Source organism: Scyliorhinus canicula, chromosome 18 (genome assembly GCF_902713615.1).
Source record: "Scyliorhinus canicula chromosome 18, sScyCan1.1, whole genome shotgun sequence".
Taxonomy (NCBI): Eukaryota; Metazoa; Chordata; class Chondrichthyes; order Carcharhiniformes; family Scyliorhinidae; genus Scyliorhinus; species Scyliorhinus canicula.
The window spans coordinates 114,046,156-114,073,333 of NC_052163.1; the positions used below are offsets into that span (position 1 = coordinate 114,046,156).

The window sequence follows — 27,178 nt, forward strand, 5'->3', positions numbered from 1 at the left end:
GATAGAGGTGTACAAGGTAATGAGAGGCATGGATAGAGTAGATAGCCAGAGACTTTTCACCAGAGTGAAAATGGCTGTCACAAAGGGACATCATTTTAAGGTGATTGGAGGAAGGTATAGGGGAGATGTCAGAGGGAGGTTCTTTACACAGAGAGTGGTGGGTGCGTGGAATGCACTGCCAGCAGAGTTGGTGGAGTCAGAATCATTAGGAACATTTAAGCGACTCTTAGACAGGCACATGGACAGCAGTAAATTGAAGGGGTGTAGGTTCGGTTGATCTTAGATTAGGATAAATGGTCGGCACAACATCGTGGGCCGAAGGGCCTGTACTGTGCTGTACTGTTCTATGTTCTATGTGTACCCCACCGACTGGTTGGGGCACACCTTTCACGGTCACCTTCTGCTACCGCATTTCCCAGCTCAGACGCAGTGAGTGTCAGGCAGCAGATATTCGACTATCAGGGGCATCACAAGGTGAGCCGGAACCTGTCCTGTGCCAGGCTTAATTGTGCACAAGCCCCATTTTCATGCTTCCCCTGTTTAATTTAATTTTTGTTATTCCCTGGCGGCAGGGTTCTGAGCCCGAGGAGGAATCTTTAAAGTCCTTGGAGACTCAGGGGCAGCCAAGGGGAGGGGTTGGCAACTCCCAGAGCCCGCGGTAGGGGACTGTAGCTTTAAGAGAGAGCGAGTTTGTTTTTAATTTTGACCAAGTCGCTCCCCAATTGGCGGAGGCAGAGGCTCCTCCTGCCCCCTGTGCCATTGGTTAGATGTGTCGATGTCACCAGCATCTTGCCTTGTCAGATTTCATTTGTGAAACTGAATGTGGAAAAGTTACAAGAAAGAGAAAGATATACATTCAGAACAAACTTTGTATCGTTACCCGGTTCCCAAAACACCCACTGATCAGCTCGGGGGGCAACACACAGGAGGCCATTCCGCGCACAGCAAGATCCCACAGACAGCAACTGAGACAAATGAGTCGTCTGGGGGTGGTGGATGAGAAGACCTGAAGCAGATCCGCACCCCCTGAGCTGCCAGAGGAGGAGGAGGGGGTCTCCCTCTGCAAGAAAAATCAAAACGCCCAAGAGATGAAGGTGGGGAAGATCCGAGGCTTCCTCCTGCTGCTCGACCGGGTGGAGGGCTCGGTTTACACCCGGGGTCAGGTGGTGGCCGGCCGGGTGCTGCTCGATCTCCGGGCGGCCGTCCGCGTTCGCTCGCTGCACATCACGGCCAAGGGAATGGCAGCGGTTCACTGGCTGGAGAGCAGGAGCATCGGGATGAACACCGTCTACTCCGATTACAGCTCGTACGAGACCTACTTCAAGAAGCGGCAGCACGTAATCCGAGGTCAGTGTGTGAGAGGCGTTAAATATCCCTGCGATCCTGCTGGGCAATGTATCGAATTTAGCTGCAATGCACAAACACACACAGCAGAACGACAATTGCAAATCCCCTTTCTTATCACCTCTACTGTTTAGTAAATAAACCCCAGAGATCAGGAAATTCACACCCAACATTTACTCTAAAATGATCGAGTGTTTTGATATGTCGCAATCGCTGGCTGGGTTAAAGGGCCAGTAATTTGTCTCCCTAATTTTAAAGGTAAACCTTGTCCTTGGCACTTCTTGTCCAGGCAACCGAAACACGCCCACACACCAGCTCTAACTCAATAACCAGTTCAACTGGAACTCACCAATTTACACACTCTTTCTCTCACATACAGATAGGCACACAGATACAGACACACACTCACAAACACACAGGACAGCACGGTAGCACAGTGGTTAGCACTGTTGCTTCGCAGCTCCAGGTCCCCAGGTTGGATTCCCGGCTTGGGTCACTGCCTCTGCGGAGTCTGCACGTTCTCCCCGTGTCTGCGTGGGTTTCCTCCCGGTGCTCCGGGTTCCTCCCACAGTCCAAAGATGTGCAGGTTAGGTGGATTGGCCATGATAAATTGCCCTTAGTGTCCAAAAAATGTTAGGTGGGATTACGGGGATAGGCTGTAGGTGTGGGCTTGGGCGGGGTGCTCTTTTCAGGGGCTGGTGCAGACTCGATGGGCCAAATGGCCTCCTTCTGCACTGTAAATTCAATGATTCTATGATTATACAGACACACATTCACAGACACACGGATACAGACACGCACACACACACATACTCATTAACTGGTGCTCGCACACGCACACGTGGACAATCCAATGCTCACCCACCTACTCATATTAACCCACACTCTCACACCTGTCTTTCGCACACACACACTTCGGTGTGTATGAATACTCCATTATATATACATGAAATGAAATGAAAATCGCTTATTGTCACAAGTAGGCTTCAAATGAAGTTACTGTGAAAAGCCCCTAGTTGCCACATTCCAGCGCCTGTTCGGGAAGGCTGGTACGGGAATTGAACCTGCGCTGCTGGCCTGCCATGGTCTGCTTTAAAAGCCAGCGATTTAGCCCTGTACCAAACCAGCCCCATGCACTCCCACACTCAGAACATTTTCCCTCTTGGCACAGGGTTACCTGACACAGCCCATGGCGGAGAAAAACATCAAGATTATGACTGTCCTCTTCTTTTTCATCTACTCCTTCATGTTGCAACATGTTCAGGCACCTCCTTTAAAAATTAAACATCCTCACTGCCTGGGGATATACCGTCACCCCAGAACTTCTGGACCAGGACTGGATTCCTGATCAGGGGGCAATGCCATTTCACCCTCACACATGAAAATTGTTTTTTTTTGTTGCAAAAATATATTTTATTCTTAAATTATCTGGAAGAAGATTACAAAACATTTGTAGATGGCCGTCACGCAAAGTGCAATAATATTCAAGTTTTCTACATGGATCATGTTGCGCTCTGAGATGCTCAAGGCACTAAAAGCAACATTTTTTTTTTTTCTTTTTTTTAAAATTTAGATTACCCAATTATTTTTTCTATTAAGGGGCAATTTAGCGTGGCCAATCCACCTACTCTGCACATTTTTGGGTTGTGGGGGCGAAACCCACGCAGACACGGGGAGAATGTGCAAACTCCACACGGACAGTGACCCAGAGCCGGGATCGAACCTGGGACCTCAGCGCCGTGAGGCGGTTATGCTAACCACTAGGCCACCGTGCTGCCCCACTAAAAGCAACATGACTGATATTTCAAAATGGTCATTACAGAGAGTGTAATAATGTTAAAGTTTTTTGCACCAAGATGATTTAGCTTTGATGTCAGGAGTGGGATTCCTGATCTCTAAATATCCTGTGATCAGCTACGCTTGCAGCATAACTCTGCCCCTTTCGTAGAGGCACTGGCTCATTCTGGGTGGTGCTCTCGTTGTTGAAAAAGGGAGGATGTGCAACCTCGCGTGTTTTTGGTGGGTTTCGTCACCTGAATCTGAAGGTTGTGGGATCAACCCCCCACTCCAGCGACTTGAGCACAAAACCAAACCTGACACTCCTACCGCACTCCTGCGGGGGAGTGCTGTCCAATTAGAAACACCTTCTTTTTGGGACGAGGTGATGTTTAAGAAAACAAATCCAATGCCGCTGTTTAGGAGGTGGACAGAATGTCCCCATGGCAATATCTTTCCCCAAACAATATCACTGGCAATTGCCATCTGGTCATTTTATCACATTGCTTTCTGTGGGATCTTGCTGTGCGCAAATTGGCTGCTGTGTTTCCTACATTAGAACACGGAGCACACTTCAAAAAGCACTTCATTGGCTGAAAAGCACTTCCAATGCCCCGAGGTTGTCGGGCACAATATGAAATTAGTATTTACTTTCTTTGGCGAACGATTGTCATCAAAAATCCAACTGGTTATTGTCCTTTGGGGAGGGGAAACCTGCTTCCTTCCCCAGTCAGGGCTTGTGTGTGACTCTAGTCCCACCCAACGCTATCAAACCGACTGGCCAACAATTCTACAACCTTCTCAAGGCAATGAGAGAATGGCAATAAACGTCAACGCATCAAAAATCCATTTGAAATTAAACTCCCTCCCAAAAATTCTTCACTCCTACCCCATTGTGTTCAGGCTAATAATAATCTTTATTGTCACAAGTATGCTTACAGTACAATGAAGTTACTGTGAAAAATTGCCTAGTCGCTACATTCCGGCGCCTGATCGGGTACACAGAGGGAGAACTCAGAATATCCAATTCACCTAACAGCATGTCTTTCGGGACTTGTGGGAGGAAACCGGAGCACCCGGAGGAAACCCATGCAAACACAGGGAGAACTTGCACACTCCAGACAGACAGCGACCCAAGCTGGGAATCGAACCTGGGACCCTAGAGCTGTGAAGCAACAGTGCTACTCGCTGTGCTACCATGCTGCTCCTTGTCACTAAACACCATCACATCTACCCAGGTTTTTTGATCACCCCTCCCCCTCCTGGCCTTTGGTGCCCAGGCATATCCCGTGTGCCTCTGTGAAGCTACTTTGGCTTCAAGATGCTCTGCAGGCTGCTGTTGGGGGCGCTTTTTATTTTTAAAAAAGCAAATGCAAAATTGCGCACGGTCTTATCCACAGCCAATTGGGAGGCCAAACTCCAGCTGAATGCTTTTTGTGAAAGGCAGTGAGACAGCATTTTGTCCCCATCTCTCCGAGATTTTACAGTAACCAATACGTGGAAAATGTTCATGTCCCTCGGAGCCACCCACAGCCACATCCGGAGATTAACCTTTCAATCTGGGAGATGACCATTCAGTCCGAGAGGGTTGTCAACCCCTAGGCTCACCCACTGGCCCTGTCACCCCCCCCGTACCAGGCTATTTCAGGAGTGGGCCGGCTGGAATGCAGAAATGATACATTAGCTGCTGTTCCTGAATTGGAGTGGCTGCATTCTGTGCCTATGTGTGTTTATCGGTCCCTGGCTGCCTGGGGCGAGGGAGGGAGCCGGCCGGGTGCTCTCGTGTTCCCTCTGCTGGATAACGCTTGCAAGCTTGATAGAAATTCGAGCACAGAAAAGAGCCCCATTGACTGCAGCCGATGGATCATAAGGCCAGCTCGTGGGAACACATCAGTATCGCCTTGTGCTGTGATTTTTCTTTGTGTGTGGGGGGTGGGGGTGAAATTGGCATCAGCAATGGTGACATTTCTGGGAGAGACCAAGTGAATCTCACTACTGGGGCAAAATTCTCCAACCCCACGCAGGGTCGGAGAATCGCCCGGGGGCGCCGATATTCCCGCTCCCGCCATGTTCAAAATTCTCCCACCCGCCATAAAACGGCGTTCTTCAAATCCCGCCGCCCGCCTCGGAGAACGGCTGGCGCCGGCTGGATGCCATTGTTTTTTTGGGCTTAATTATTCTCCGGCCCAGATGGGCCGAAGTCCCGCCGATGTGGCCACGGGTCACGTCGGCGAAAATCAAAGTTGGTTTTTAACGGCGTCAATCATTGATGATGGTTGATGCCGTTCAGTTACCTACATCGAGTGCCGGGGAGGGGGGGTGGGGTTGTGAAGAGAGAGTGAAATCACTTACATCGTGTACCGGGGGTAGGGGTGGGGGGGGGGGGGGGGGGGGGGTAGGGGTAGGGGGTAGGGGTAGGGGGGGGTGGGGGTAGGGGTGGGGGTAGGGAACTCAAGGTTCTGCAAGATGGCATAATTAAGTTCAAACATTTGGAGTAATAAATAATGAGGATCACCAAGAGTGCAGCACATTTTTTTCTCTCTCTCTCAGATAGGCACGCAGCACAATATACTCGCCATTTAAAAAAAAAACAAGGCATTCACATCTATTCCAGCCGTGTTGGTTGCGGACTCTGCCACCCCTACCCCCTAACCCCCACACACCCCCCTACCCCCCAACCACCCCTACCCCCCAACCACCCCTACCCCCCACTACCACCCCTACCCCTACCCCCCCACCACCCCTACCCCCCCACCACCCCTACCCCCCCAACCACCCCTACCCCCCAACCACCCCTACCCCCCCACCCCTACCCCTACCCCCCCACCACCCCTACCCCCCCTACCACCCCTACCCCCCCATCACCCCTACCCCCCCACCACCCCTACCCCCCCTACCCCCCCACCACCCCTACCTCCCCTACCACCCCTACCCCCCAACGCCGGGCGGCATTGATGATGTTGCCCGACGTCAACTGACGCGCCACTTCCGCAGCGGGTGAAACTGACGCGTACAGCGTCACTCCGCTGCTGGCCCTTTCGGGACGGGAGATTTCGGGCTGATAAGCGGCCCCCGACGCCGGAGTCACCAGCGCCGTTTTTGCCCGCCGGTCAAGGGCGTCACGATGGACTTCGGTGAATTTCGCCCCAGTTCAGCCAATCTCACCCCCAGCGTCAAGGTGTTTACCTTTTGGAGTTAGGCTAAATAAAGATATTTTATTTATATCGCACCTATCATGACCACAGGCCACCCCAAAGCGTTTTACAGCCAATGACTGAATTTGATGTATAATGGACAAATGGTGCACAGTAAGATCCCAGAAGTAACAATGGGTTAAAAGACCAAATCGTCGCTGAGGTCCCAGGTTCGATCCCGGTTCTGGGTCACTGTCCGAGTGGAGTTTGCACGTTCTCCCCGTGTCTGCGTGGGTTTCGCCCCCACAATCCAAAAATGTGCAGAGTAGGTGGATTGACCACGCTAAATTGCCCCTTAATTGGAAAAAATAATTGGGTAATCTAAATTTATTTTAAAAAAGACCAAATCGTGAGCTTTTTTAAAAAAAATGCTGTTGATTGAGAGGAAAACGTTGGACAAGACACTGGGGAGAGCGAACTCCTGCTGTTTTTCTTTGGAATAGTGGCCATGCAATATTTTACATCCCCGGAAGGGTGTATACGGGGGCGGGGGGGGGGGGGGGGGGGGGGGGGGGCTCGATTTAATGTCTCATGCACAATACAGCCCTTCCGACAGTTCAGCGCTCCCTCGGTCATAATCTTTTATTATTATCACAATTCACTGCAATGAGGTTACTGTGAAAATCCCCTAGTCGCCTATTCGGGTACACTGAGGGGGAATTCAGAATGTCAAGCACGACTTTCGGAAATTGTGGGAGGTGACGGGAGCACCCAGAGGAAACCCATGTAAGCACGGGGAGAACGTGCGGACCCCGCACAGTGACCCAAGCTGGGAATGAAGCTGGGACCCTGCCGCTGTGAAGCAACAGTGCTAACCACTGTGCTACCGTGCCGCCTGCATTGTAGCATGTTAACAGGGGATGTGATTGTGGTGGGCAAAGGGCAATGAAACCTAAATGGGGCAGGATCTTTATGCAAAGAGAGTTGGGCAAAAACGAATGTTCAATTGGGCACGGTCACAGTGTCTTAACCAACGTGTTGATGTAACTCGATGAAGGATTTAAAAAAAAACTTTGAATGCAAGTCTTTTTCATTAAAAAAAAACTAGGTGCACCACCTCCCTCCCCCAAAAAAACAGGGTCCAGAGATCAATTGCAGGAGCATGGAACCTGTTGCTAGCATGTAGATCACTCACTCACCCTTCCTCTTTAGAAAGTTGCAATGGCCTCAGCTAGAATGTGGCAAGGCAGGGGAGCCGAGCCTGTAACTTTGCGAGGGCAAAGCCCCTTGGGTACATACACGAGGGCAGTGGGGCAGACAGAATGTGTGTCTTCCATTTTCCTGCTGCCACCTTGCTTGCTCCTACTGTGGGGTCCCTAATGCCCCCACATGTAGGTGGGTAGAGAAACTCAGTCTGCATTTGGCTGCACAGCGTCCATTTGCGGGAACTTGTTGTATGTCCCTGTCCTAGCAGCTTGTAATAGAGCCCCTTGCCTGAGGCAACCGGTTGTGGGTTCAAATCCCACTTCAGAGATATGAGCTGGTAGTCCCGAGTGCAGTGTTGAGGGAGTGCTGCACTGTCAGAGGTGGGCTGTCTTTTGGATGAGGCGTTTAAACACTGGGGTCAGGTCCACTTCCTCCGCTGGATGAAAAAGAACCCATGACCACTGTTTTAATGAAGAGCAGGAGGAGCTCCCCCCCCCGGTGGCCTGGCCAATATTTATCCCTCGCCCAACATCACTGAAATGGATTATCCGGTTATTATTACATTGCTGCTTGTGGGATCTTACTGTGTCCAAATTTGGCTGCCCCATTAGACGCCAAAATTACTTCATTGGCTGCAAAGCAGTTTGAGGTTTCTTTAGGTTTAAAAGCTGCTGATAATCTATCTTTAGCACAGACCAATCTCTTGAGATGCTGACTCACTTTCCCACAACAACAGCAGCAGCAGAATGTCTTCACCAACCTCACCACAGAGCCACCCTCAGGCACTGAAAGACAGAACCTGCATTTCTGGAGTGCCTTTTTGAAGTATAGTTACTGTCGTCATGCAAGTCCCCAGAACCAGCAGTGACACACTGCTGTTAATCTGTTTCAATTTTGGCTTTGGGTCCAACAACAGTTCAAATTTAAAATGGCTACCCACCTGTTCTTTTTTTAAAATAAATTTAGAGCACCCAATTCATTTTTTCCAATTAAGGGGCAATTTAGAGTGGCCAATCCACCTACCCTGAACATCTTTGGGTTGTGGGGGCAAGATACAACAGGACATAGATTGGTTGGAGACTTGGGCAGAGAAATGGCAAATGGAGTTTAATCTGGATAAATGTGAGGTAATGTATTTTGGTAGGTCTAACAGAGAGGGGAAATATACCGTAAATGGTAAAACTCTTAGGAATACAGAAAGTCAGAGAGATCTGGGCGTGCAGGTCTACACATATTTGAAGGTGGCAACGCAAGTGGACAAGGTAGTCAAGAAAGCAGACGGAATGGTTGCCTTCATTGGACGGGGCATCGAGTATATAAACTGGCAAGTCATGCTACAGTTGTATAGAACCTTGGTAACGCCACATTTGGAATATTGCGCAAAATTCTGGTCGCCACATTACCAGAAGGATGTGGAATCTTTGGAGAGGGTGCAGAGGAGGTTTCCCAGGATGTTGCCTGGTCTGGAGGGTGTTAGCTATGTGAAGAGGCTGAATAGACTCAGACTGTTTTCATTAGAAAGACGGAGGTTGAGGGGTGACCTGATAGAGGTCTACAAGATTATGGGGGGCATGGATAGAGTGGATGGGCAGGCACTCTTTCCCAGGGTGGAGGGGTCAGCACCAGGGGGCATAGGTTTAAGGTCCGTGGGGCAAAGTTTAGAGGAGATGTGCGAGGCAGGTTTTTTTACGCAGAGGGTAGTGACTGCCTGGAACGCGTTGCCATGGGAGGTTGTGGAAGCATAATACAGTAATGGCATTCAATAGGCATCTTGATAAACACATGGATAGGATAGGTATAGAGGGATACGGCACAAGGAAGTGTTGAGGGATTTGGCAAAGTTTCGTATCATGACCGGTATAGGCCTGGAGGGCCGAAGGGCCTGTTCCTGTGCTGTATTGTTCTTTGAAACCCACACAAACACGGGGAGAATGTGCAAACTCCACACGGACAGCGACCCGGAGCCGGGATCGAATCTTGGACCTCGGCGCTGTGAGGCTGCAGTGGTACCACTGTGTCGCCGTGGTATCCCACTACCCACCTGTTCATGCCACTTCATAACCTCACCCCTCCCTATCCCTGTAAACTCCTCCAGCCCCCCAACACTCTGATTTCCAATCTTGTTGCTTCTCCAATTCTGGCCTCTTGTTCATCCCGATTTCAATCTCTCCATCACTGGCTGCCGTGCCATCAACTATCTGGGCCCCGAGCTCTGGAATTTATTCCCTAAACCTCTCTGCCTCTCCTCCTTCAGGGCACTCCGTACCTTCCTATTTAACCGAGCGTTTGAACATCACCTCAAAGTTTTTTGTTCCTGACATTCTTCTGGGTGTTTTGAGATATTAGAGATGCAATTTAAATGCAGGCTGTTGCTTTTGAAATTAGCCAGGTTACTGCTTCCGATCACTTTGCAGTGACACCCCTACCTCCACCCTCCACACCTCTCGATGAAAGCCTGGGTAGAAGGAGTGGCCTCAGCCCAGACATTAACCTGATAGTAATCACTGTCTAGACTTCTTCTTAACTTTTGGACACTTGGGTGAGATATCAGTGGGTGCAGGTCGGCCAATGGAAACTGTACCCTGGGACAATCAGCCAATGGAAACCGTTGCTCAGGGAGAGAGTCCGGGCCCCTGGGAACAATATCCCAGAGAGAGTCCGGACCCCTGGGAACAATATCCCAGAGAGAGTCCGGACCGCTGGGAACAATACCCCGGGGAGAGTCCGGGACCCTGGGAACAATATCCCGGAGAGAGTCCGGGACCCAGGGAACAATACCCCGGGGAGAGTCCGGGACCCAGGGAACAATACCCCGGGGAGAGTCCGGGACCCTGGGAACAATACCCCGGGGAGAGTCCGGGACCCTGGGAACAATATCCCAGAGCGAGTCCGGGACCCTGGGAACAATACCCCGGGGAGAGTCCGGGACCCTGGGAACAATACCCCGGGGAGATTCCGGGACCCTGGGAACAATACCCCCGGGGAGAGTCCGGGCCGCTGGGAACAATATCCCAGAGAGAGTCCGGACCCCTGGGAACAATACCCCCGGGGAGAGTCCGGGACCCTGGGAACAATACCCCGGGGAGAGTCCGGGACCCTGGGAACAATACCCCCGGGGAGAGTCCGGACCCTGGGAACAATATCCCAGAGAGAGTCCGGGACCCTGGGACAATACCCCCGGGGAGAGTCCGGGACCCTGGGAACAATACCCCGGGGAGAGTCCGGGACCCTGGGAACAATACCCCCGGGGAGAGTCCGGGACCCTGGGAACAATACCCCGGGGAGAGTCCGGGACCCTGGGAACAATACCCCCGGGGAGAGTCCGGGACCCTGGGAACAATACCCCCGGGGAGAGTCCGGGACCCTGGGAACAATACCCCCGGGGAGAGTCCGGGACACTGGGAACAATATCCCAGAGAGAGTCTGGGACCCTGGAACAATACCCCGGGGAGAGTCCGGGACCCTGGGAACAATACCCCCGGGGAGAGTCCGGGACCCTGGGAACAATACCCCGGGGAGAGTCCGGGACCCTGGGAACAATACCCCCGGGGAGAGTCCGGGACCCTGGGAACAATACCCCGGGGAGAGTCCGGGCCCCTGGGAACAATACCCCGGGGAGAGTCCGGACCGCTGGGAACAATATCCCAGAGAGAGTCCGGACCCCTGGGAACAATATCCCCGGGGAGAGTCCGGGACCCAGGGAACAATACCCCGGGGAGAGTCCGGGACCCTGGGAACAATACCCCGGGGAGAGTCCGGGACCCTGGAACAATACCCCGGGGAGAGTCCGGGACCCTGGAACAATACCCCGGGGAGAGTCCGGGCCCCTGGGAACAATATCCCAGAGAGAGTCCGGACCCCTGGGAACAATATCCCGGGGGAGAGTCCGGACCGCTGGGAACAATACCCCGGGGAGAGTCCGGGCCCCTGGAACAATACCCCGGGGAGAGTCCGGGAACCTGGGAACAATACCCCGGGGAGAGTCCGGGCCCCTGGGAACAATACCCCCGGGGAGAGTCCGGGACCCTGGGAACAATACCCCGGGGAGAGTCCGGGACCCTGGGAACAATACCCCGGGGAGAGTCCGGGACCCTGGGAACAATACCCCCGGGGAGAGTCCGGGCCCCTGGAACAATACCCCGGGGAGAGTCCGGGCCCCTGGGAACAATATCCCAGAGAGTGTCCGGGACCCTGGGAGCAATACCCCGGGGAGAGTCCGGGACCCTGGGAACAATACCCCGGGGAGAGTCCGGGACCCTGGGAACAATACCCCCGGGGAGAATCCGGGACCCTGGAACAATACCCCGGGGAGAGTCCGGGCCCCTGGGAACAATATCCCAGGGGAGAGTCTGGACCGCTGGGAACAATACCCCCGGGGAGAGTCCGGACCCCTGGGAACAATATCCCCGGGGAGAGTCCGGACCGCTGGGAACAATTCCCCGGGGAGAGTCAGGGGTCCCTGGGAACAATATCCCGGGGAGAGTCCGGGACCCTGGGAACAATACCCCCGGGGAGAGTCCGGGACCCTGGGAACAATTCCCCGGGGAGAGTCCGGACCGCTGGGAACAATACCCCCGGGGAGAGTCCGGGACCCTGGGAACAATACCCCCGGGGAGAGTCCGGGACCCTGGGAACAATACCCCCGGGGAGAGTCCGGGACCCTGGGAACAATATCCCAGAGAGAGTCCGGGACCCTGGAACAATACCCCGGGAAGAGTCCGGGACCCTGGGAACAATACCCCCGGGGAGAGTCCGGGACCCTGGGAACAATACCCCGGGGAGAGTCCGGGCCCCTGGGAACAATACCCCGGGGAGTGTCCGGACCCTGGGAACAATACCCCAGGGAGAGTCCGGGACCCTGGAACAATACCCCGGGGAGAGTCCGGGCCCCTGGGAACAATACCCCGGGGAGAGTCCGGGACCCTGGAACAATACCCCGGGGAGAGTCCGGGACCCTGGAACAATACCCCGGGGAGAGTCCGGACCCCTGGGAACAATATCCCCGGGGAGAGTCCGGACCGCTGGGAACAATATCCCAGAGAGAGTCCGGACCCCTGGGAACAATATCCCCGGGGAGAGTCCGGGACCCTGGGAACAATACCCCGGGGAGAGTCCGGGACCCTGGAACAATACCCCGGGGAGAGTCCGGGACCCTGGAACAATACCCCGGGGAGAGTCCGGACCCCTGGGAACAATACCCCGGGGAGAGTCCGGGCCCCTGGGAACAATATCCCAGAGAGAGTCCGGACCCCTGGGAACAATATCCCCGGGGAGAGTCCGGACCGCTGGGAACAATACCCCGGGGAGAGTCCGGCCCCCTGGAACAATACCCCGGGGAGAGTCCGGGCCCCTGGGAACAATATCCCCGGGGAGAGTCCGGACCGCTGGGAACAATATCCCAGAGAGAGTCCGGACCCCTGGGAACAATATCCCCGGGGAGAGTCCGGACCGCTGGGAACAATTCCCCGGGGAGAGTCAGGGGTCCCTGGGAACAATATCCCAGAGAGAGTCCGGCCCCTGGGAACAATATCCCAGAGAGAGTCCAGACCCCTGGGAACAATATCCCGGGGAGAGTCCAGACCCCTGGGAACAGTATCCCAGGGAGAGTTGGGGGAGGGCTGAGATCAGCATGGGGGAGGGCTGAGAACAGCATGGGGAAGGGGGGGGGGGGGTGCTGGGAACAGAGGGGGGTGGCGGAGGGGCGGCTGGGGAAAGTACCCCTTCCCAGTATGTCAATCTGGAAAGTGAGGGGTAGAGTTGGGGATTGGGGGAAGGAAGCACTGATTAGCAATGAGACAGGAAGCCACCCGCAAGCAACTGGAACAAGTTAAAACGTTGCCTTTAAAGGTCTTTCATCGTTTTCGGGTTTCAGTTTCCTTTCAGCCCATGAGCTTGCACAAGCTTTGCGGAAAGAGACTTTTCTGACGGGGCGATATCAGAGCAATTTTGAGAAGAGTTAGGGCCAGCCCTTTCTGACTTGTCTTCGAACCCAGTCACCAATAGACCAAAATAATCCCTGGGGGGTGTGGGGGGGAGTTGGTAGAATCACATCTTTGAAGTGGCGGGGGGGGGGGGGGGTAAATATTTGGAAAGGTGGGTGTCATTTCAGTTTGCCCATTTGCTGTGTTATAAATTGCCATTATTAAACATTCAGATGTGCTCATCTCTCAGAGGCTTTTGTTCAGGAAGAGGACTCCTTTGAAATGATGGCAACCTGTGGTTGCCGCGGTGACGGTCAATGATTGACAGGTTTGTGAAGCCTGTTGAGTCCATCCTGCCCCACCCAGTTTAAGGAGGAGTTTTATCTTTCAGGTCTCCTGCCCAACCCAGAATGAGACAGAGAAATAAGCAAGTTTTTTGTTCCCCCATGAAACCATCGACCAAACTTTTACCCAGTCGTTTAGAATGTTTTTCATGGAGAGGGGGTAGACGTCCCAAAGTTCTCTGCAGCCAATCAAACGCTTTATTTTTTGTACTGTGCAATTAATGCACAGCAAGATCCCACAAACTGAAATGCAACAACCACCTGGTGGCCTGTTTTTAGTCATGTTGCTTCCGGGATAAACATTCTCCCCGTGTCTGCGTGGGTTTCGCCCCCACAACCCAAAGATGTGCAGGGTTGGTGGATTGGCCACGCTAAATTGCCCCTTCATTGGAAAAATAATTGGGAACTCTAAATTTAAAAATAAAATCACTCCCTGGGCAGGTGCAGCAAGGGTTGGGCAGAGAGTAAAGCTCCCTCTACACTGTCCCCATCAAACACTCCCAGGACAGGTACAGCATGGGGTTAGATAAACAGTAAAGCTCCCTCTACACTGTCCCCATCAAAAACTCCCAGGTTTCAAGTAAAACTTGTATTACCATTACACCAATATTTGACATTCAAAGATCCCAGTGAGCTTCAGTTGTGTAATTAACATAAACACTAAACATTAAGCCAAATTAGGAGATCTTGGGAGGGTGAAGAAAATAAGTTGCGTCATGTATGTCATGTGAGAGTACCTTCAAGAAATGGGTGTTTAAGAAATGTAACTTTAAGAAATGGGTGTTTATTAGTGATGTCAGAGTGTGGGTGGAGCTGGGCTGTCTGTCCGCTTTTTACTTTCGTTTTAGCCTGTTTGCTGCAGGGTGTATTTTAGTTTCGTTTTCGGTGTTGGAGCTGAAGCCAGACAGAGCAGATGTACTGTTGATCTCTCTGCCATGAAAAGACTATCTCTTGATCATTTGGTGAATTCAGAATTATAAATGTTTTCAGTAGTGAATGTAAACCTATTGTGCTTCTGTTAAAAGATGTTTCTTTTGTCTTCTGGATGTTGTTTGAGAAGTTATTAAGGATTACTTAGTGTTGTATTCTTTGAGGGCAGCACGGTGGCCTAGTGGTTAGCACAACCGCCTCACGGCGCTGAGGTCCCAGGTTCGATCCCGGCTCTGGGTCACTGTCCGTGTGGAGTTTGCACATTCTCCCCATGTCTGCGTGGGTTTCGCCCCCACAACCCAAAAAAATGTGCAGAGTAGGTGGATTGGCCATGCTAAAAAGCCCCTTAATTGGAAAAAATAATTGGGTAATCTAAATTTATTTTAAAAAAGTGTTGTATTCTTTGGGGGATGTGTTTGATTTACTGGTTGCTAAGATATTCACTGTATGTTTTAAAAAGGTTAACTTGAGTTCATAGAATAAACATTGTTTTGTTTTTTTAAATACTTTTCCATTTCTGCTCTACCACACCTGCAGAGTGGTCCGTGTGTTCCCCATACCACAATCTATTAAAAGTTGTGGGTCAGGTGAACTCCATGATACACTTTGGGGTTCCCTAAACCCTGGCCCATAACACATAGTTGCAAGGCGGAGAGGGTTGTGGAGAGATTTAGGGAGGAAATTTGAGAGCCTGGACAGTCAAAGGCATTGTCACCGATTGTGGGCAAGGATAATCTCATCCAAAAGACAGTTTCATTGCAGCGGTAACTGCACAAGAATGTCATTGAAGTGTGGGATTGGATCCATGGCCATCTGACTCGGAGGCAAAAGACTGCCCATTAAAGCTGGTTGTTCATGGTGAGTAAACATCAGGGGCGGTAGCACAGTTGCTTCACAGCTCCAAGGTTCAGGGTTTGATCCCTGCTTGGGTCACTATCTGTGCGGAGTCTGCACTTTCTCCCCCTGTCTGCGTGGGTTTCCTCTGGGTGCTCTGTTTTTTTCCCCTCAGTCCAAAGATGTGCAGGTAAGGTGGATTGGCCATGATAAATAGCCCTTAGTGTTCCAAAAAAAAAGGTTAGGTGGGGTTACGGGGATAGGGCGAAGGTATGGGCTTAGGTAGGTGCTCTTTTCAAGGGCTGGTGCAGACTTGATGGGCTGAATGGCCTCCTGCTCTGTAAACTCTATGTAACTATGTAACCAGACTCTTATGCAATGCCCTTTCTGGTGAATTGCTGCCTGACAGTTGTGCCTGACACTGTCACCAAAGGCCACTGGGTTGAGGTACCAGGGTGCACCACAATGTGTCTGGCACTCAGTTGCAGTAATAAAACATTGTCTGAAAGAGAGGACACAGGAAAATTTGTGAAGCAGGCTTGAAGTCGATACTATAATATCTTGTCATAGTCTAACCTCCTTTCATTTGCATGGAGTTATCACTAACTGTATTGCTATTGCCTGTCAGGTCTTGCACACAATCTTGTTTACCAGATTCTGAGGTGTGGTTGAGCTGTGCGCAAAATGTACAGGTGTTAAAGCAGGAATCTGTGACAGAACTGTTCATAGACATGTTCTACAGCCCAGAGTGGCAAACATAATCACTGGTAGATAACTGTCATGGACGGCCAGGGCACTGTCTCCCTCTCTCTCTCTCTCTCTCTCTCTCTCAACAGTAGAAACCCCATCATACTCTCTGACAGTCTCTCTCCCAGTCTCACTCCCTTTCTCTATCTTGCTCTCTCTCTTTCTCTGGGCGCGATTCTCCGACCCCCACGCCGGGTGGGAGAATCGCGGGAGTGCCGGGCAATTCCCACCACGCCGCCCTGGCACCCGCACGATTCTCCCACTCTTCCCCCCCCCCCCCCCCCCCCCCCCCCCCCCCCCCCAACGGCGTGCCGTGTTTTACGTCAGGCCGCTCGGAGAATCGCCGCTCGCCGTTTCTAACGGTCGAGCGCCGGTTCTCCGGCCCGGATGGGCCGAGCGGCCTGCCCAATCCAACCGGTTCACGCCGGCGCCAACCACACCTGGCCAGGGCACCCACGGGGAGGACGGCAACCGCGCATGCGCGGGTGACGTCATTAAGCGCCGCCGGCACTTGGGGGTGGGAGAATAGGGGGCGAGGAGCGGCCTCCGACGCCGGAGTGAAACACTCCGGTTTTCACTCCGGCGTCGGCACTTAGTCTCCCATTGGGAGAATTGTGCCCACTGTCTCTCTTTCGTACTCTGCATCTCTCTCTCTCTCCTGAGTCCTCTCCTTCCTTATCACTGAATCAGGTGTTGACTTGCGGGGGCGGGGGGGGGATGGGAATGGGGTCTGGCCTGAGGGGTTGTGAGAATCAGACAGAGAACATTATCTGCGACGATTTCGGAAAACAAGGACTGGAGCCTGGTTTGATTGCAGGGTCATGGACCGGCTGGTTGGCGATACAGCAACTCTGAGACATGTTTTGTTGACCTGCGCATCAACAGCAGCCCTTTAATCCCATTACAGCAACCCTTGTGTTGAAGACTCCTCTGCCCCTGACTCTAACTCACTGGTGGGTGGCGTGCTAGTTTGGGGTGAGATTTAATGGAGGTGTTCATAATTGTGAGGGATTTGACCGCGTAAATAACGAGAAAATATTTACACTGGTGGGATAATCAGTAACCAGATGACCAGCAGACTAAAGGTAATTGATAAAAGAGAAGCAGAGAGCAAATGAGGAGAATTTTGTTTGCACAGTGAGTTGCTGTGTTCGGATAAGCGCTCCCTGAAAGGGCAGTGAAAGTTCCGATCGGAACCTTCCAAAGAGAATAGGATAATTGTTTGAGAAAGGAGAAATTGGCGAGGTTACATGGGTAAGAGCAGGGGGAGTGGGATTAATTGGATGGTTCCTTCAAAGAGGCAGCACAGACATAAAAGGCAGAGTGTACTATGGAATCCTCACAGTACTGTGCAACAGAATGGCACAATGGTTAGCACTGCTGCCTCATGGTGCCGAGGTCCCAGATTCGATCCCGGCTCTGGGTCACTGTCCGTGTGGAGTTTGCACATTCTCCTCGTGTCTGCGTGGGTTTCACCCCCACAACCCAAAGATGTGCAGGTTAGTTGGATTGACCACGCTAAATTGCCGCTTAATTGGAAAAATGAATTGGGTACTCCAAATTTATTTTTTAATAAATGGAATCCCTACAGTACTGAAGGAGGCCATTCGGCCCATAAAGTCTGCCCCAGCCCTTGCACCGATTGAGCACCCTGCCGAGGCTCAATTCCCTGCCCCTACCCCCGTAATCCCACCTAACCTTTGGGCAATTTTAGCACGGTCAATTCACCTAAGCTGCACATCTTTAAACTGTGGAAGGAAACCAGAACACCCGGAGGAAACCCACGCAGACACGGGGAGAACGTGTAAACTCCACACAGTCACCCGAGGTCAGAATCGAACCCGGCACCCTGGTGCTGTGAGGCAGCCGTGCTACCCACTGTGCCACCGTGCCGCCCTCCTCCTGTGCTGGAAGATTCTACTCTTATGAATAGAAGATCTGAGGATGGCACGCGGTGTAGCGGTTAGTGCTGCTGCCTCACGGCGCCGAGGTCCCAGGTTCGATCCCGACCCCGGGTCACTGCCCGTGTGGAGTTTGTACATTCTCCCCGGGGCCACAACCCAAAGATGTGCAGGGTAGGTGGATTGGCCACGCTACATTGCCCCTTAATTTGGGGAAAAAAGAATTGGGAAGTTTACATTTTAAAAAAGAATGGAAGATCTGTTATCTCAAAAATAGTTCATTGTCACAGAGAGTGGAGAAGGTCACAAGTTTTGACTCCTGCTCTGTGCTGAGCTCATCAATCAGAAACCAGGCAGTTCACAGGAATATTAAAATTTTCTCAGCATTTATTTGACTGGAGTGAGTAAAACCCAACCTGGGTCCTGATTGCAGTTGCGTGACTCAAACTGGGAAATGTACATGTCCGCAAGAGCACACAATGGGGAGGATAAAAATGAAGCTGTGATGCTCCAGTCGCCAAAGAGCTTGCCTGAATTCACCCAGGAACAGTAGTCAATTGGACAGCATGCCCCCCAGTCAGAGCTGGCATCTTCAGGAGGGGAAGGGGGGGGGGATGGGAAGGTGATGCCCGTGACACCTTCCTTTTTTAAAATAAATTTAGATTACCCAATTCATTTTTTCCAATTAAAGGGCAATTTAGCGTGACCAATCCACCTACTCTGCACATTTTTGGGTTGTGGGGGTGAAACCCACGTAAACACAGGGGAGAATGTGCAAACTCCACACGGACAGTGACCCAGAGCCGGGATCGAACCTGGGACCTCGGCGCCGTGAGGCTGCAGTGCTAACCACTACGCCACCGTGCTGCTCCCATGACACCTTCCTAACTCCTTCCCACAGGTCGATTGTCGGTAAGCAGTAGTGGGGCGATCATCTTCTCCTGGCATTGTAGGAAGGAATAGTTGCTGAAATGTAGCTGAATGCGAGAGGAATTGAGTTGCAAAGCACAGAAGGTATATTCCGCAAGAAGTTCTGGATGCAATGTCATAGTGTCGTTACCACTGGACTAGTAATCCGGAGACACAAGGTAATGATCAGGGACAAGGGACTCGGGTTAGAATCCCACTGTGGCAGATGGTGAGATTTAAATTCAATAAAATCTGGAATTAAAAGTCTAAAGCTGACCCTGAAACCATTGTCAACGTTTGTTATAACCCTTCTGGTTCAGGAACATCCTTTAGGGAAGGGAATCTGCCGTCCTTACCCGGTCTGGCCTACATGTGACTCCAGACCCACAGCAATGTGGTTGAGCCTTAAATGGTCTGGCAAACCACTCAGTTCAAGGGCAGTTAGGGATGGGCAATAAATGCCTGCCCAGCCAGCGATGCCCATACTTGTACTGAACCTCGGTTAGACCACACTTAGACAGTTCTGCTCACGATATTTACAGACGTTTGCCCTTTCAGACGGATGGAAAGATCCCATGACAACTATTTGGAGAACAGAGGAGTTATTTTCACCCCTCAAATAACATTAGAAAAGCACAATTATCTGGTCATGGGCTCTTTCCGGGATCTTTCGGCACGCAAATTTGCAATTGTGTTTCCGACAGTGACTGCACTTCAAAAGTCCTTCATTGACTGTAAAGTGCATTGAGGCAATCTGAGACTGTGAAAGCTGCTATATAAATGTAAGTCTGTCCTTTATACCTGGCATTAATTGAGGGGCTCTTCATGTAAGGATATCCTGGATCCCGCATCTCCGATTAAAAGATGAACACCTTCCTGAGCAATGAGGTTTATATTCCTGGATCAAAGTGGGTGCATTTGCCCCGGATGTCTGCCACGGACATTGAGGCGCATTGCGCTCTAGCCTACACCTGTGGAGGAGTTCCAAAATGTGTGACTTCTCCCCTTCCTCAGTTGCCCTTTCCTCAGGAAGGTAGGAACAGGAGGAGGCCATTCAACCCCTCGCATGTGTTCCACCATGCATAGATCTTGACTGATCTGCACCTCACTGGCCTTGATGGTGTACTCATGAATGTGCTCATCGAAAGAGTTCCAGATTCCCATGGTCAATTGTGTGTGTGTGTTTTGGGGGGGGGGGGGGGGGGGGGAGATTGTTTCCTGATTTCATTGCTAAACAGGCGAGCTTTAATTTAGTATTCTTATTCCCTCCCTCTGGGCTCTCAATATCCGAACTTAATGGCACATGATCTTATAAGCACTCATCTGGTTCTTTTGATTTGAAATCTAATGGTGTCCCCAGATTGTTAACATTCCCCATGGAGCCTAGCTGTGACTGACCATCATCGTGTGCAGGAAGTCAGCACCCAGACTATCCCCAGAATGTTTTGCAAGCAGCACAGGCCCACTGTGTACGGAGCCACACAGCACTAATTATCTTCTCGAGCATGACTCACAATTCGAGTCTTCGTTGAATGGGCAGCGGAGAATCATGTCACTCAGCCCATTTGGTCAATGTTGTTGTTTAAGCTCCTTGTGTGCCTTGTCCCACCCTACTTCACCTGACCCCATCACCATATCTTCAAATTCTTTCTCCCTTGTCTGTTTATCTATCTTCCCCTTAAATGTATTTATACTATTCACCTCAACCACTCCCTGTGGGAGCAAGTCCCACATTTTCACGTCAAGTAGTTCCCCCTGAATTCCTGATTTTAAAAAAATTGTTTATGACCTCTAGTTTGGTCGTCTTTACCTTTCACACTCTTTTCGTGATTTTAAAGACCTCGATTAGGCCACCGTCTTTTCTCAAGAACATGCCATCAGCCTGTTCAATCTTTCCTGATAGTTCTATTTTTTTAAATGATTAATTCTTTTCAATTTTACCAAATAATACTGAAAAATTTAATTATTACAAATCCACAAATACAAACGTTTCAGGACAAAAAATACTAAAAAGACTACAATCCCACATAACCCATACCTGATTAACCTAGGACAAAAGTTCGGCACAACATCGTGGGCCGAAGGGCCTGTTCTGTGCTGTATTTCTCTATTAACTCTATATATACCCTGCTCCCCCTTCCCGACCTTCCCTCCCCCCAGTAACTGACGGTGATTAGTTCTTTACAAGAGGCAATGAAAAGCTGCCACCTCCGCTAGAATCCCCTGACCGACCCCTGCACTGGGTATTTAACCTTCTCCAGGTACAGAAACTCCATTAGGTCCTCTAACCGAGCTGTGGTGGGTGGGGTTGGAGACCAGCAGAACCCACCTCTGGGCAATCAGCGAGGCAAAAGCGAGAACCCCCCCCCCCCAAACCTGGCAGAGGAAGCCCCTGGAGAATCCGACGCTCCAAGTATCGCAACTAGAGGACAGGGCTTCAATTCGACATTCAGAATCGGCGACATGGTGCTAAAGAAGGACACCCAAAAACTGTGAAGTTTTAGACAGGTGTGTGCGTGTGATTGGCCGCGTCCCCAGGACACCGCTCACACCCATTGTCCACCTCCAGGTGAAAAATCGCTCATCTTCGCCTTAGTCGGATGCGTCCTAAACACTACCTTTAGCTGGATCAAGCCTAGCCTCGCACACAAGGACATGGCGTTCACCCGGCGAAAGGCCTCACTCCGCACCTCGTCACCTACTACAGACCCCCAGCTCCCCCTCCCACCTGGCTTTCATCCCATCCACTGAGCCCACTTCCTCTTGACAGGATCTGCCCATAGTTGCCAGATGTGCTGCCCTCCTCCAACCCCGCCAGCAAAAGGATCCTTTCTGCAAGAGACGATGGTGGCGCCTTGGGGGAAACAAGTCCCCTAGTCTCTCCAGCCTTGTCCTTCCTCATTCCCCAAACAAGACATCTGGCTTCGCCAGCTCGAACAGGTGGTTGGTCCAAATAGGGGCCAACTTCAACAGAGGCCTGTGTTTAAAATGGTGCCTCAACAAGATGGATACGACCACTGGTCTTGTAGAATATTTTGTCGGCGGAAACAGGAGCAAAGCTGTTGCCAGTGGGCCCAACCCAGACCCCTTACCTGGCCTTGCCTCAGCCTGTGCTCCGGCGGCTTGCCCCTGGGTCACTAAACCAAATCAGCACTTTTCCCACGTTATCCAACCGTTGCAGATCAGACTTGACCGTACTCACCAGGCTGACCTTGTCCAATTTATGGAGCTTGGCCCAGTCCTGGGCCACTCAGACACCTAGATACCTGAAGCTTGCTCCAGCAAGGCGAAAGGGAATCACCCTCGGGTTGTCTCCCCTCCCTTGAGTCCACTGGAAAATACTCACTTTTTCCCAAATTCAACTTGTATCCCGAAAAAGAGCCAAAGCTCTTCATAGCTCCGTTATATCGCCCATGGTGGGCACTGGGTCGCCACATCAAGCAACGTATAGGGATACCCTGTGCTGCATCCACCCCCTTATTAACCCTTTCCACTTTCCTGAAGCCCTCAAAGCCATAGCCAGGGGCTCAATCACTGATATAAATAGGAGGGGAGACTTCGGACACCCCTGTCTCATTCCCCTACCCAATTGAAAGTACCCTGAACTCGGAGTATTTGTACACACGCTAGGCGAGGGGGCCTTATATGACAGACGTATCCATCAAACAAACTTTGGTCTAAGACTAAGCCTCTCCGAAACTGGAAACCGATACTTCCATTCCACCCTATCAAATGCCTTCTTGGCATCAAAAGACACCATCACCTTAGGATCAGGCTCCGCAGGGCCAATCGCTGGACATTAGACAGTAACTGCCGACCCTTAACAAATCCTGGCAGATCTTCACCTATCACTCCAGGGAGACAAGGCTCTAACCTCATCGCAAGCACTTCGGCCAATACCTTGGCATCTACATTCAACAGCGAAATAGGACAGTGCAATGAAATTGATGCCTGTACCAGTGTTGCCAGAAGGAAGCCCAAGGTCAGTGAGTCCTTAAACATGTCCAACTGCAACGGGACCAACTGTCCGGCAAACGTCTTCCAAAACTCCACTGGAAACACATCCAATTCCTCAACCTATCTGTTTGCATCTGCTCCAAAGCTGCTGAGACTTCCTCCGGTCCTAAAAAAAAAACCTCCAACGCTTTCCGCTCCTCCTCCCCCACCATCGGGAATTCCAGACCCTCTAAAAATGCCAACATACCCGAACCCCCCACTGTTACCTCCGACCTGTAAAGGTTCCTTTAGAAAACCTCAAACGCTCCGTTTACTCTATCCAGGGCAGACACCAGCTTGCCGTTCGGGTTCCTGACCCGAATGGTCTCCCGGGCAGCCGCCTGCCACCTCAACCGGTGAGCCAGGAGACGCTGGACCTCTCCTCGTATTCATAAATAAACCCCCTTGAACAGTGCAACTGGCGCACCGCCTTATCTGTAGATAGCAGATTGAACTGCGTCTGCAGTTTCTTCCTATTCACAGGAGCTCTGGGGTAGGGTCACTCGAATATTTGTTGGTCCACCTCTAGAATATCGAGCTTCTGGTGCTTTTCCCTTACCTCCCTATGTGAGCCTTGTATGATATAATCCCCCCCTCTGATAACCACTTTCAAAGCCTCGCACTGCTTGGAAGGAAGAGACAGACCCAACCTCATTAAACCTTACATATTCATCTATAGCTTTAACAATGTGCCCACAAAACCCCATAACTGCCAGTAGCCCCATGTCCAACCTCCATGCCGGACGTTGAATAGACCCCACTTCTATAACCAGGGCCAACAAATGCGGAGCATGGTCCAAAATGACTGTAGCCAAAAATTCTGCTTTCCCCACTGTGTGAGAAGAAGAGACCTTCCTGTCAACAAAATGTCTTTCCTGAGTATACCTTACGAACTGGGAAACAGAACGAGAATTCTTTATCTGCTGGGAGCATGAACCGCCACGGATCTACCCCCCCGCACCCCCACCCCCCCCCCCCCCTCCCTACCCCTCTCCCATCTCTTCAATAAACACTAACAGTGCCTTTGCTACCCCCGAAGGAACTAACGGCTTCAGCCTCGAGAGGTCTAACTTCGGCTCCCGCACTCAGTGACAATTCCCCCCCCCCCCCCCCAGGATCGGCTGATGTGTGCCCAAATTCAGGATGGAGGCCAACAGCTTCCTTATAAATGCCCCACCGTTCCAATTCGGGGCATATACATTCACCAATACCATCAACTAACCCGCCAATGACCCAGTTACAATCACATACCTGCCACCCAAATCTGCTACAAACATAGAACATAGAACAGTACAGCACAGAACAGGCCCTTCGGCCCTCGATGTTGTACCGAGCCATGATCACCCTACTCAAACCCACGTATCCACCCTATACCTGTAACCCAACAACTCCCCCCTTAACCTTACTTTTTAGGACACTACGGGCAATTTATCATGGCCAATCCACCTAACCCGCACATCTTTGGACTGTGGGAGGAAACCGGAGCACCCGGAGGAAACCCACGCACACACGGGGAGGACGTGCAGACTCCGCACAGACAGTGACCCAGCCGGGAATCGAACCTGGGACCCTGGAGCTGTGAAGCATTTATGCCAACCACCATGCTACCATGCTGCCCAACATATCCACGAAGAAGCAAATCCGCTTGTTAGTTAAAATTGCCACCCCCGGGTCCGACTGTCGAAGTCAAGGAGAAATATCTGGCTCACCGACTCCTTCCAAACTGGTGTGGTCCCTCACCCGTAAATGGGTCTCATGTAAAAGAACATCTGCCCTTAAACTCTTCAGTTGAGAGAAAACTCTTTACCTCTTCAGTGGACCCCCAACCCCCGCACGTTCCACATGATCAACCTGATCGGGACCCTCTCCTCAGAGTCAGCCATTTACACCATGAAGGATTATCCCACATCCACTCCAAATACCAAGACCCACCCAAGATGGCCGCCAACTCCATCCAAAAGGTGAGACAAAGTCAAAACCCAAATGACTGTCAGAGAAATAACCCTCCTCAATCCCCCTCCCCTCATCCACTCCATCAACCCCCCATGAATCTTCTGAACACCTATTTCCTGATGACTCTAACCTCCAGGTCCTGTTACTGTTCTTTTTTAAAATAAATTTAGAGTACCCAATTCATTTTTATTCCAATTAAAGGGTAATTTAGCGTGGCCAATCCACCTACCCTGCACATCTTTGGGTTGTGGGGGTGAGACCTACACAGACACGGGGAGAATGTGCAAACTCCACACGGACAGTGACCCAGAGTCGGGATCGAACACAGGTCCTCGACGCCGTGAGGTAGTAGTGCAAACCACTGAGCCATCGTGCTGCCCCTCCTGTTATTATTCTAAAATCTCTTTTGTGCATCTTCTCCAGCACTTTATTATCTCCTCCAAAAGGACGGCACCTCCCACAAAATGCAGCACTCCCTCGCTGATAGTGTCTGAAACCTCTGAAATGAAGCCTGACTCGGAGGACGGAGTACCGCCCACTGGGGATTCCATGGTCACCTCTCTCCTAAACCTCACTTGGATTGTCTCTTTTCATTGGAGAGACTGGACAATGAACACTTGTCAACCGACTGTTTGACTGCAAGGTCTTCACGACGGACTTAATCCGGATGTTGCCCCACGTATGAACGTGAGCAGAGGCCATTAAACATCCATCAGGAGCAGGGAGCTGGGCGGATTTTTCCCACACCACCAATCCTCACCCAGTTCAGGGTACAAGCCAATGGTAGCAACCTCAGGTACACTCGCAGGTGAGACCAGCGAATGGGCTTTCGAGATAGGATGGATAAAGATTGTGGGGTGGGATTCTCTCAGCCCAGGGACAGGCCAGAGAATCCCCGCGACCAGTGCGAATCGCGCCACGCCGCCCTGATGCCGGCACGCCATTCTCCGCAGAGTGGAGAATCGGCACCATTGACACCGGCGTGGTTGGCACGGCGCCGGTTAGGGGCCGCTCTACGCAATCGGCCGCAGATTCTTGTGCCGGGGTGGCCGAGCGGCCGTCGTGGAAACGCTGGGGGTGATTCCCCAAAATGGAGACCAAGAGTTTGCGCCATTGTGAACGCCGTTGCGTTTCACGACAGCGCGATCCGGGCCCAGGTATGACCGATTCTGTCCCCCACAGGGGGCCAGAATGGCGCTGGAGCGGTTCACGCCGCTCCAACCTCCCTTCCCGGTGCCAAATTGGCACCGCGCCAACCCGCGCATGCACGGGAGACTTCTTCTGCGCGCCAGCCCCGACTCAACATGGCGCCGGTGTTCAGGGACTGGCCGTGCAACAATCTAGACCCGGGTGGGGGGAGGGGGGGGGGAGGGGAGAGGCCGGCCTGCCGATTGGTGGGTACCGATCGCGTGTCAGACCCCATCAGAGCCCCCCCACCCCCCCCCCCCACCGGGTGAAGGATCGCTTTTCCCCGCCCCATAGGCCGCCCCCGGCCCTTCGTGCAGTGACCAGCTGGCAGGACTCCGCCGTTTCCGCGCAGCCACTCGGGCCATCTGGGCCTGAGAATCGCCGGCCCCGCCGATTCCAGGGGCCCGCTGCCGGCGCTGCATCAAACGCGCTGGCGCAAGTGGCGGCGATTCTCCGCACCTCGGAGAATCGCTGCCCATCGTTGTGGCGCGGTTGCGGCGATTCTCCGGCGCTGAGTCCCACTGGCGCCGTCCACACCTGCTCTCAGCTGGCGGGAACTCAGCCTTGAAGGGTCGGGTAGCAGCCTGTAGGGGGGGGGGGGGGAGGTCCGACCTCGGGAGGAGTCTCTGATGTCGCCTGGCCCGCAATCGGGCCCACCGATTGGCGGGGGGCCTCTGTCTCCCGGCCTCCTTTCTTCCGCTTCGGCCCCTGTACTAATGCACCATGTTGCGTCGGGGCCGGCACGGACAGGGGAGACACTGCGTTTGCGCAGAAATTGCGGCAGTGGGTCTGCGCATGTGCGGGTTCGCGCCGGACCCACTACGCATGCGCGCATCCCCGGCGCACATTCCACGGCTGGATCAGCAGCTGGAGCAGCAGCTGGAGCAGCAGCTGGAGCAGCAGCTGGAGCAGCAGCTGGAGCAGCAGCTGGAGCAGCAGCTGGAGCAGCAGCTGGAGCAGCAGCTGGAGCAGCGTGGACTGCTCCAGTGCCGTGC

General features: G+C 52.2%; 1 protein-coding gene across 1 annotated transcript in view; it reads left to right on the forward strand.

Annotated features, from left to right (window-relative positions):
* The first annotated feature begins 804 nt into the window (after nucleotides 1-804).
* The window catches only part of LOC119953229 (arrestin domain-containing protein 2-like), a 40,184-nt gene continuing 13,810 nt past the window's right edge, over nucleotides 805-27,178 (forward strand). Inside the window, exon 1 of the mRNA XM_038777260.1 lies at nucleotides 805-1,347. Coding sequence (XP_038633188.1) covers nucleotides 1,089-1,347 — 259 coding nt within the window. The 5' untranslated portion in view covers nucleotides 805-1,088. The remainder of the gene's footprint in view (nucleotides 1,348-27,178) is intronic.